The following is a 12,864-nucleotide window of genomic DNA, read 5'->3' on the forward strand; positions in this document are numbered from 1 at the left end:
CCCTAACCACCCTACACTTAGTACTGGTCCCCTTAACTCTCCTACACTTAGTACTGGTCCCCTAACCCCCTTACACTTTGAACTGGTCCCCATAACCCTTCTACACTTAGTACTGGTCCCTTAACCCCCCTACACTTAGTACCGGTCCCCTAACCCTCCTACACTTAGTACTGGTCCCCTAACCACCCCTACACTTAGTACTGGTCCCCTTAACTCTCCTACACTTAGTACTGGTCCCCTAACCCCCCTACACTTAGTACTCTTCCCCTAACCCCCCTACACTTAGTACTGGTCCACTTAACCCCCCTACACTTAGTACTGGTCCCCTTAACCCTCCTACACTTAGTACTGGTCCCCTAACCTCCCTACACTTAGTACTGGTCCCCCTAACCCTCCTACACTTAGTACTGGTCCCCTTAACCCTCCTACACTTAGTACTGGTCCCCTAACCCCCTACACTTAGTACTGGTCCCTTAACCCTCCTACACTTAGTACTGGTCCACTTAACCCCCCTACACTTAGTACTGGTCCCCCTAACCCCTTACACTTTGAACTGGTCCCCATAACCCTTCTACACTTAGTACTGGTCCCTTAACCCCCCCTACACTTAGTACCGGTCCCCTAACCCCCGACGCTTAGTACTGGTCCACTTAACCCCCCTACACTTAGTACTGGTCCCCTTAACCCTCCTACACTTAGTACTGGTCCCCTAACCCTCCTACACTTAGTACTGGTCCCCTTAACCCTCCTACACTTAGTACTGGTCCCCTAACCTCCCTACACTTAGTACTGGTCCCCCTAACCCTCCTACACTTAGTACTGGTCCCCTAACCCAGTACTAAGTGGTCCCCCCTAACTGGTCCAGTACTGGTCCCCCTAACCCCCTAACCCTTCTACACTTAGTACTGTTCCCCTAACCCCCTAACCCTTCTACACTTAGTACTGTTCCCCTAACCCTCCTACACTTAGTTCTTGTACTCCTAACCCCCTACACTTAGTACTGGTCTCCTAACCCCCCTACACTTAGTACTGGTCCTTTTAACCTCCCTACACTTAGTACTGGTCCTTTTAACCTCCCTACACTTAGTACTGGTCCCCCTAACCCTCCTACACTCAGTACTGGTCCCCTAACCCTCCTACACTTAGTACTGGTCCCCCTAACCCTCCTGCACTTACTACTGGTCCCCTAACCTCCCTACACTTAGTACTGGTCCCCTTAACCCTCCTACACTTAGTACTGGTCCTCCTTACCCCCCCCTATGCTTAGTACTGTTTCCCTAACCCCCTACACTTAGTACTGGTCCCCTTAACCCCCAACACTTAGTACTGGTCCCCTAACCCTCCTACACTTAGTACTGGTCCCCTAACCCCTCTACACTTAACCCTCCTACACTTAGTACTGGTCCCCCTAAACCCCCTACACTTAGTACTGGTCCCCCTAACCACCCCTACACTTAGTACTGGTCCCCATAACCCTGCTACACTTAGTACTGGTCCCCATAACCCTCCTACACTTAGTACTGGTTCCTTTTAACCCCCCTACACTTAACCCCCCTTCACTTAGTACTGGTCTCCCTAACCCTCCTACACTTAGTACTTGTCCCCCTTAACCCCCTACACTTAGTACCAGTCCCCTAACCCCCCGACACTTAGTACTGGTCCACTTAACCCCCCTACACTTAGTACTGGTCCCCTTAACCCTCCTACACTTAGTACTGGTCCCCTAACCCTCCTACACTTAGTACTGGTCCCCTTAACCCTCCTACACTTAGTACTGGTCCCCTAACCTCCCTACACTTAGTACTGGTCCCCCTAACCAGTACTAAGTGGTCCTAACTGGTCCAGTACTGGTCCCCCTACCCCCCTAACCCTCCTAACCCTTCTACACTTAGTACTCTTCCCCTAACCCCCTAACCCTTCTACACTTAGTACTGTTCCCCTAACCCTCCTACACTTAGTTCTTGTACCCCTAACCCCCCTACACTTAGTACTGGTCCCCTAACCCCCCTACACTTAGTACTGGTCCTCCTTAACCCCCCTATGCTTAGTACTGTTTCCCCTAACCCCCTACACTTAGTACTGGTCCCCTTAACCCCCAAACACTTAGTACTGGTCCCTTAACCCTCCTACACTTAGTACTGGTCCCCCTAACCCCTCTACACTTAACCCTCCTACACTTAGTACTGGTCCCCTAAACCCCTACACTTAGTACTGGTCCCCATAACCCTCCTACACTTAGTACTGGTTCCTTTTAACCCCCTACACTTACCCCCCCTTCACTTAGTACTGGTCTCCCCTAACCCTCCTACACTTAGTACTGGTCCCCTAACCCCCCTACACTTAGTACTGGTCTCCCCTAACCCTCCTACACTTAGTACTGGTCCCCCTAACCCTCCTACACTTAGTACTGGTCCCCATAACCCTTCTACACTTAGTAATGGTCCCCTTAACCCCCCTACACTTAGTACCGGTCCCCCTAACCCTCCTCCATTTAGTACTGGTTCCCCATAACCCCCCTACACTTGGTACTGGTCCCCTTAACCCTCCTACACTTAGTACTGGTCCCCCTAACCACCCTACACTTAGTACTGGTCCCCTTAACCCTCCTACACTTAGTACTGGTCCCCCTAACCCTCCTACACTTAGTACTGGTCCCCCTAACCCTCCTACACTTAGTACTGGTCCCCTAACCCTCCTACACTTAGTACTGGTCCCCTAACCCCCCTACACTTAGTACTGGTCCTTTTAACCTCCCTACACTTAGTACTGGTCCTTTTAACCTCCCTACACTTAGTACTGGTCCTTTTAACCTCCCTACACTTAGTACTGGTCCCCTAACCCTCCTACACTCAGTACTGGTCCCCCTAACCCTCCTACACTTAGTACATTTTACATTTTTTACATTTTAGTCATTTGCAGACGCTCTTATCCAGAGCGACTTACAGTAGTGAATACATACATTTCATAAAAACATTTTTTTGTACTGGCCCCCGTGTGAATCGAACCCACAACCCTGGCATTGCAAACATCATGCTCTACAAACTGAGCCACAGGGAAGGCTGTGGTGCAGGTTATGGTGCATTACCACCAACTACTACTGGAGTGGGGGCCAGAGACAGGGAGAAACTAAATCCTACTTGCCAGCCCTGTTGCTCTTAAAAATATAAAATATTTGAGACTATATCTAATGACGTTCTACTCAATATACTCTAAACTAACTTCCTGTCCCCCTCCTCCCTCATATTAGTACTGGTCCCCCTAACCCTCCTGCACTTACTACTGGTCCCCCTAACCTCCCTACACTTAGTACTGGTCCCCTTAACCCTCCTACACTTAGTACTGGTCCCCTCCTACACTTAGTACTGGTCCCCTAACCCCCCTACACTTAGTACTGGTCCTCCTTAACCCCCTATGCTTAGTACTGGTCCCTCTAACCTCCCTACACTTAGTACTGGTCCCCTAACCCTCCTACACTTTGTACTGGTCCCCTAACCCACCTACACTTAGTACTTTTCCACTTAACCCTCCTACACTTAGTACTGGTCCCTCTAACCTCCCTACACTTAGTACTGGTCCCCTAACCCTCCTACACTTTGTACTGGTCTCCCTAACCCCCCCTACACTTAGTATTGGTCCTCCTTAGCCCCCTTATGCTTAGTACTGGTTCCCCTAACCCCCCTACACTTAGTTCTGGTCCCCTTAACCCCCTACACTTAGTACTGGTCCCCTAACCCCCTACACTTAGAACTGGTCCCCCTAACCCTCCTACACTTAGCACTGGTCCCCCTAACCCTCCTACAATTAGTACTGGTCCTTTTAACCTCCCTACACTTAGTACTGGTCCCCCTAACCCCCCTACACTCAGTACTGGTCCCCCTAACCCTCCTACACTTAGTACTGGTCCCCCTAACCATCCTGCACTTAGTACTGGTCCCCCTAACCTCCCTACACTTAGTACTGGTCCCCCTAACCCTCCTACACTTAGTACTGGTCCTCCTTAACCCCCTATGCTTAGTACTGTTTCCCCTAACCCCCTACACTTAGTACTGGTCCCCTAACCCCCTACACTTAGTACTGGTCCCCTAACCCTCCTACACTTAGTACTTTTCCCCTTAACCCTCCTACACTTGGTACTGGTCCCCTATACCTCCTACACTTAGTACTGGTCCCCCTAACCCACCTACACTTACTACTTTTCCCCTTAACCCTCCTACACTTAGTACTGGTCCCTCTAACCTCCCTACACTTAGTACTGGTCCCCTAACCCTCCTACACTTTGTACTGGTCCCCTTAACCCCCTACACTTAGTACTGGTCCCCTAACCTCCCTACACTTGGTACTGGCCCCTATACCTCTAACACTTAGTACTGGTCCCCCTAACCCACCTACACTTACTACTTTTCCCCTTAACCCCCCTATGCTTAGTACTGTTTCCCCTAACCCCCCTATGCTTAGTACTGTTTCCCTTAACCCCCTACACTTAGTACTGGTCCCCATAACCCTCCTACACTTAGTACTGGTCCCCATAACCCCCCTACACTTAGTACTGGTCCCCCTAACCCCCCTACACTTAGTACTGGTCCCCCTAACCCTCCTACACTTAGTACTGGTCCCCCTAACCCTCCTGCACTTAGCACTGGTCCCCTAACCCTCCTACACTTAGTACTGGTCCCCAACCCCCCTACACTTAGTACTGGTCCTTTTAACCTCCCTACACTTAGTACTGGTCCTTTTAACCTCCCTACACTTAGTACTGGTCCTTTTAACCTCCCTACACTTAGTACTGGTCCCCCTAACCCTCCTACACTCAGTACTGGTCCCCCTAACCCTCCTACACTTAGTACTGGTCCCCCTAACCCTCCTGCACTTACTACTGGTCCCCCTAACCTCCCTACACTTAGTACTGGTCCCCTTAACCCTCCTACACTTAGTACTGGTCCCCCTAACCCCCTACACTTAGTACTGGTCCTCCTTAACCCCCTATGCTTAGTACTGGTCCCTCTAACCTCCCTACACTTAGTACTGGTCCCCTAACCCTCCTACACTTTGTACTGGTCCCCTAACCCACCTACACTTAGTACTTTTCCCCTTAACCCTCCTACACTTAGTACTGGTCCCTCTAACCTCCCTACACTTAGTACTGGTCCCCTAACCCTCCTACACTTTGTACTGGTCTCCCTAACCCCCCTACACTTAGTATTGGTCCTCCTTAGCCCCCTTATGCTTAGTACTGGTTCCCCTAACCCCCCTACACTTAGTTCTGGTCCCCTTAACCCCCCTACACTTAGTACTGGTCCCCTAACCCCCCTACACTTAGAACTGGTCCCCCTAACCCTCCTACACTTAGCACTGGTCCCCCTAACCCTCCTACACTTAGTACTGGTCCTTTTAACCTCCCTACACTTAGTACTGGTCCCCCTAACCCCCCTACACTCAGTACTGGTCCCCCTAACCCTCCTACACTTAGTACTGGTCCCCCTAACCATCCTGCACTTAGTACTGGTCCCCCTAACCTCCCTACATTTAGTACTGGTCCCCCTAACCCTCCTACACTTAGTACTGGTCCCCTAACCCCCCTACACTTAGTACTGGTCCTCCTTAACCCCCTATGCTTAGTACTGTTTCCCTAACCCCCCTACACTTAGTACTGGTCCCCCTAACCCCCCTACACTTAGTACTGGTCCCCCTAACCCTCCTACACTTAGTACTTTTCCCCTTAACCCTGCTACACTTGGTACTGGTCCCCCTATACCTCCTACACTTAGTACTGGTCCCCTAACCCACCTACACTTACTACTTTTCCCCTTAACCCTCCTACACTTAGTACTGGTCCCTCTAACCTCCCTACACTTAGTACTGGTCCCCTAACCCTCCTACACTTTGTACTGGTCCCCTTAACCCCCCTACACTTAGTACTGGTCCCCCTAACCTCCCTACACTTGGTACTGGCCCCCTATACCTCTAACACTTAGTACTGGTCCCCCTAACCAACCTACACTTACTACTTTTCCCCTTAACCCTCCTACACTTAGTACTGGTCCCTCTAACCTCCCTACACTTAGTACTGGTCCCCTAACCCTCCTACACTTTGTACTGGTCCCCTTAACCCCCCTACACTTAGTACTGGTCCCCCTAACCTCCCTACACTTAGTACTGGTCCCCCTAACCCTCCTACACTTAGTACTGGTCCCCCTAACCCCCCTACACTTAGTACTGGTCCCCCTAACCCTCCCACACTTAGTACTTGTCCCCCTAACCCCCCAACACTTAGTACTGGTTCCCCTAACCATCCTACACTTAGTACTGGTCCCCCTAACCCCCCTACACTTAGTACTGGTCCCCCTAACCCTCCTACACTTAGTACTTTTCCCCTTAACCCTCCTACTCTTAGTACTGGTCCCCCTATCCCTCCTACACTTAGTACTGGTCCCCCTAACCCCCCTACACTTAGTACTTTTCCCTTAATCCTTCTACTCTTAGTACTGGTCCCCCTAACCCTCCTACACTTAGTACTGGTCCCCCTAACCCCCCTACACTTAGTACTGGTCCCCCTAACCCCCTTACACTTAGTACTGGTCCCCTTAACCCCCCTACACTTAGTACTGGTCAACCTTAACCCCCCTAAACTTAGTACTGGTCCCCTAACACTCCTACACGTAGTACTGGTCCCCTTAACCCCCTTACACTTAGTACTGGTCCCCTTAACCCCCTTACACTTAGTATTAGTCCCCTAACCCCCCTACACTTAGTACTGGTCCCCCCTAACCCTCCTACACTTAGTACTGGTCCCCCTAACCCTCATACACTTAGTACTGGTCCCCTAACCCCCCTACACTTAATACTGGTCCCCTTAACCCTCATACACTTAGTACTGGTCCCCTAACCCTCCTACACTTAGTACTGGTCCCCTTAACCTCCTTACACTTAGTATTGGTCCCCTAACCCCCCCTACACTTAGTACTGGTCCCCCTAACCCTCCTACACTTGGTACTGGTCCCCCTAACCCCCCTTCAGTAATTTAGGCCTGCTCCTAAAGCAGGTTAACTCTATGGTAACACAACCTTATTAACAAACACACGTAGTGGACTGGTGTAACAGATTTGTTGAGTAGAGATTCCCTAGCTGCTAGTCTTATCACAGCTTACTCTGTAAACACTAAAACAACTATGTTATTTTAACAGACTTTACCAGAGAACTTTGGTGACTGTCGGATGAAGAAAAAAGGCCTAGTAAAAACAGTTCAGGTGAGTCTGTTTAATTTCTGATGAACTCTCAGTGAGTGATCAATTATGTCCTTTTTCCACTTGAGTAATAAATATAAAACCATGCTGTTAATAAGTTGTTACTAGTTATTACAGGGTTACTACGATGGTCTAAGACTATCCACTGTCACTTCTTCATGTTCCTCCTCCTCCAGGGATTTATCTGCCTCCTCCTCCTCCTCCAAGGAGTTATCTGTATCTTCTTGTTCCTCCTCCTCCAGGGATTTATCTGTCTGTTCTTGTTCCTCCTCCTCCAGGGATTTAACTGTCTCTTCCTGTTCCTCCTCCTCCAGGGATTTAACTGTCTCTTCTTGTTCCTCCTCCTCCAGGGATTTAACTGTCTCTTCTTGTTCCTCCTTCTCCAGGGATTTAACTGTCTCTTCTTGTTCCTCCTCCTCCAGGGATTTAACTGTCTCTTCTTGTTCCTCCTCCAGGGATTTAACTGTCTCTTCTTGTTCCTCCTCCAGGGATTTAACTGTCTCTTCCTGTTCCTCCTCCAGGGATTTAACTGTCTCTCCTTGTTCCTCTGCCAGGGATTCCTGGCTCAGTGTGACAAGATAGAAGCAGGGATTTTAGACCACTTGGCTAAGATCCAGTCTAAGAACCTGGCCCTGGCAGATTCTTAGATCTACCAGTTCACAGAGATCCACTGGGTCACCGTCTGGGATCTGCCATCATGTCCATCCCTCTGCTGATCCACATCTCTCCATCTGCCCTGGTCTCCACTGGGTCACCATCTGGGATCTGCCATCATGTCCATCCCTCTGCTGTTCCACATCTCTCCATCTGCCCTGGTCTCCACTGGGTCACCGTCTGGGATCTGGGGAAATCCATTTGATTTCAGTGACCTTTTGACAGCATCCCTTTCGATTTGAACAAAACCTTCCATACGTAGTCGCTCATTGTAGAAGTGGTGTGAAAATGACTTTCGGGACCTTAATGTCAAAACATCGAAGACATAAAGGTGTTCAACGTTGACCTATTGGAATGTGTGACACCCATTCTGTATTCAAGAGCATGTTGTGTCTCAACCGATGACGGGCACAACACAACCACCTCAGATGGTGTGAAATAGGTTCTAAGCTACAACATGCAGATATGAAAAACAGTTTACACGTTGTTAGATAATTTATGTTAAAGCTTAAATAATGTCCACATTTTTATTAAAACATATTTTTTCAATAAATTATTAAATCGTATGACAACCCTGTTTGTAAGCTTTTAAATGATATCAATCTCAACCATAAATCTTTTCCATTGAAATGGATGTCTCGTGGTATGGTGGGATATGCAAAATGGGTAAACTTTGAGGACCTTTGAGGACTCTTCTTCCATGGACAAACATGGATGGAAAGTTGTGTTTAAATCAAAAGGGATGCTGTCAAAAAGTGATTGAATTCAAGTAGATTTCTTAATCTACTAAATCTCTCAACATATCCCTTCCCTCTCTCTCTCTCTCTGCTGTGACTCTGCCCTGGTCCTATGTTGCTCTTTGAGCAACACTTCTGTCTTCAGTCATCATCTCTCTCCAGGCCTGGAGCAGCTCTAGGACACCTCTAGTGGAGTCATCTCTCTCCAGGCCTGGAGCCGCTCTAGGACACCTCTAGTGGAGTCATCATCTCTCTCCAGGCCTGGAGCAGCTCTAGGACACCTCTAGTGGAGTCATCTCTCTCCAGGCCTGGAGCCGCTCTAGGACACCTCTAGTGGAGTCATCATCTCTCTCCAGGCCTGGAGCAGCTCTAGGACACCTCTAGTGGAGTCATCATCTCTCTCCAGGCCTGGAGCAGCTCTAGGACACCTCTAGTGGAGTCATCTCTCTCCAGGCCTGGAGCAGCTCTAGGACACCTCTAGTGGAGTCATCATCTCTCTCCAGGCCTGGAGCAGCTCTAGGACACCTCTAGTGGAGTCATCATCCTCTCTCCAGGCCTGGAGCAGCTCTAGGACACCTCTAGTGGAGTCATCATCCTCTCTCCAGGCCTGGAGCAGCTCTAGGACACCTCTAGTGGAGTCATCATCTCTCTCCAGGCCTGGAGCAGCTCTAGGACACTTCTAGTGGAGTCATCATCTCTCTCCAGGCCTGGAGCAGCTCTAGGACACCTCTAGTGGAGTCATCATCTCTCTCCAGGCCTGGAGCAGCTCTAGGACACCTCTAGTGGAGTCATCATCTCTCTCCAGGCCTGGAGCAGCTCTAGGACACCTCTAGTGGAGTCATCATCTCTCTCCAGGCCTGGAGCAGCTCTCGGACACCTCTAGTGGAGTCATCATCTCTCTCCAGGCCTGGAGCCGCTCTAGGACACCTCTAGTGGAGTCATCATCTCTCTCCAGGCCTGGTGCAGCTCTAGGACACCTAGTGGAAGCCTATTCCAACGTAGTGCTCTAGTTTTGGACAGAGACCTATGTGGTAGCCCTGTCAGGCCAAAGCTAGGACTCTAAATAAGGAAAAGTGACATTTATGAGCTGTTCTAATGTATTTATTTAGCATGGCAACATGCAGCAGAGTACCTTTATAGTGACTGAGCCCTCCGTGTGTGTGCTGGGGTAGAGAAGACAACACTGACTGTTGCAGCCTCTTAACAATGTCCCCTGCCTTTGGTGCTGTGTATGTAGGATATTTTAACAAACAAAGTAAAATAACCAAAATGAAATAATCCTTCAGACTTTGAAAATGTGTGGTGTTTGCTGATATGTGTTGTAATTACGAAGAGACGGCTGATATTGAGCTGGTGACTGATTCTGTACTGCTTTCTAGTGACAGGATGTGATGTCACTAAGGGTCAGTCTGACCAGTGACAGGATGTGATGTCACTAATGGACAGTCTGACCAGTGACAGGATGTGATGTCACTAATGGACAGTCTGACCAGTGACAGGATGTGATGTCACTAATGGACAGTCTGACCAGTGACAGGATGTGATGTCACTAATGGACAGTCTGACCAGTGACAGGATGTGATGTCACTAATGGACAGTCTGACCAGTGACAGGATGTGATGTCACTAATGGACAGTCTGACCAGTGACAGGATGTGATGCTGGCTGCCTAGTGGAACCATGTTATAGTGTGTCGTTTTAGATAAAAAGCTGTTGTGATTGTGTGGTTTAAACCGTGTAGTCTGTCTGAACTGGCATCCTGTGATAATATAGTGCACTAGACCCCAACACCCTGGTCAAAAGTAGTGCACTAGCCCCCAGCACCCTGGTCAAAAGTAGTGCACTAGCCCCCAGCACCCTGGTCATAAGTAGTGTACTAGCCCCCCAGCACCCTGGTCAAAAGTAGTGCACTAGCCCCCCAGCACCCTGGTCAAAAGTAGTGCACTAGCCCCCAGCACCCTGGTCAAAAGTAGTGCACTAGACCCCAGCACCCTGGTCAAAAGTAGTGCACTATTTAGCTGAATTTACACAGGCAGCTGAATTCTGATCTTTCCCCCAATTTTTGACAAAAGGGCTAATCTAGTTGATCAAACGACGCAGTTAGTGGGAAGAATATTAGAATTGTGCTGGTTGTGTAAACGCAGCCATATTGAATATGGTGTTTGAGATGCAGTCAAGCGTATTCTATCAGTCAGCAGATTAACAAATCCAACATCTGTCTTCACTTTCATACCTTTATACAGAGCATTCGGAAAGTATTCAGACCCCTTCCCCCTTTTCCACATTTTGTTACGTTACAGACTTATTCTAAAATTGATTAAATAAAGTATTTATTATTAAATTATTAAATAAAGTATTCAGACCCTTTGCTATGAGACATGAAATTGAGCTCAGGTGCATCCTGTTTCCATTGATCATCTTTGAGATGTTTCTACAACTTGATTAGAGTCCACCTGTGGTAAATTCAATTGATCAGACATGATTTGGAAAGACACACACCTGTCTATATAAGGGCCCACAGTTGACAGTGCATGTCAGAACAAAAACCAAGCTGTGAGATCGAAGGAATTGTCCGTAGAGCTCCAAGACAGGATAGTATCGAGGCATAGATCAGGGAATAGGTACCAAAATAATTATTCAGCATTGAACACAGTGGCCTACTTCATTCTAAATGGAAGAAGTTTGGAGCCACCAAGACTCTTCCTAGAGCTGTCTGCCCAGCCATCGGGGGAGAATGGCCTTGGTCAAGGAGATGACCAAGAACCCGATGGTCATTCTGTGGAGATGGGAGAACCTTCCAGAAGGACAACCATATCTGCAGTACTCCAAGGATCAGGCCTTTACGGTAGAGTGGCCAGACGGAAGCCACTCCTCAGTAAAAGGCACATGACAGCCCGCTTGGAGTTTGCCAAAAGGCACCTAAAGGACTCTCAGACCATGAGAAGCAAGATTCTCTGGTCTGATGAAACCAAGATTGAACTCTTTGGCCTGAATGCCAAGCGTCACGTCTGGAGGAAACATGGCACCATCCCTATGGTGAAGCATGATGATGGCAGCATCATGCTGTGGGAATATTTTTCAGCTGCAGGGGCTGGGAGACTAGTCATGATCGAGGAGGGAAAGATGAACGGAGCAAAGTACAAAGAGATCCTTAATGACAAATTGCTGCAGAGCGCTCAGGACCTCGGACTGAGGCGAAGGTTCACCTTCCAACAGGACAACGGCCCTAAGCACACAGCCAAGACAACACAGGAGTGGCTTTGGGACAAGTCTGAATGTCCTTGAATGGCCCAGCCAGAGCCCGGACTTGAATCCGATCAAACATCTCTGGAGAGACCATCAAATAGCTTTGCAGCGACGCTCCCCATCCAACCTGACAGAGCTTGAGAGGATCTGCAGAGAAGAATGGGAGAAACTCCCCAAATACAGGTGTGCCAAGCTTGTAGCGTCATACCCAAGAAGACTCGAGGCTGTAATCACTGCCAAAGGTGCTTCAACAAAGTACTGAGTGAAGGGTCTGAATTACTTATGTCTATGTGATATTTCAGTTTTGTATTTTTAATAAATGTGCAAACATTTCTAAAAACCTGTTTTTACTTTGTCATTATGGGGTATTGTGATGTCATTATGGGGTATTGTGTGTAGATTGATGAGGGGGCGAAAAAGCAATTAAATCCATTTTAGAATAAGGCTGTAACGTAACATTTTTGGGAAAAAGTCAAGGGGTCTGAATACTTTCTTAATGTATGTCTTGTTGTATGGAAGTCTATGCGTCACATTAAATGTTAGTCATTTAGCAGACTCTTATTCAGAGCAACTACAGTAGTGAGTCATTTAACAGACTCTGATCCAGAGCCACTACAGTAGTGAGTCATTTAGCAGACTCTGATCCAGAGCCACTACAGTAGTGATTCATTTAGCAGACTCTCTGATCCAGAGCCACTACAGTAGTGAGTCATTTAGCAGACTCTCTGATCCAGAGCCACTACAGTAGTGAGTCATTTAGCAGACTCTCTGATCCATAGCCACTACAGTAGTGAGTCATTTAGCAGACTCTCTTATCCAGAGATACTACAGTAGTGAGTCATTTAACAGACTCTCTTATCCAGAGCAACTACAGTAGTGAGTCATTTAACAGACTCTGATCCAGAGCCACTACAGTAGTGAGTCATTTAGCAGACTCTGATCCAGAGCCACTACAGTAGTGAGTCATTTAGCAGACTCTCTGATCCA

At 48.3% G+C, this 12,864-nt stretch overlaps 1 protein-coding gene across 1 annotated transcript in view; it reads left to right on the forward strand.

Moving 5' to 3' along the window:
• The window catches only part of LOC106593846 (BAG family molecular chaperone regulator 1), a 69,141-nt gene extending 58,788 nt beyond the window's left edge, over positions 1-10,353 (forward strand). The window contains exons 6-7 of the mRNA XM_045714195.1: positions 7,182-7,244; positions 7,796-10,353. Coding sequence (XP_045570151.1) covers positions 7,182-7,244; positions 7,796-7,888 — 156 coding nt within the window. The 3' untranslated portion in view covers positions 7,889-10,353. The remainder of the gene's footprint in view (positions 1-7,181; positions 7,245-7,795) is intronic.
• Positions 10,354-12,864: the final 2,511 nt, after the last annotated feature.

This window comes from Salmo salar, unplaced genomic scaffold (genome assembly GCF_905237065.1).
Source record: "Salmo salar unplaced genomic scaffold, Ssal_v3.1, whole genome shotgun sequence".
NCBI classification, from domain to species: domain Eukaryota; kingdom Metazoa; phylum Chordata; class Actinopteri; order Salmoniformes; family Salmonidae; genus Salmo; species Salmo salar.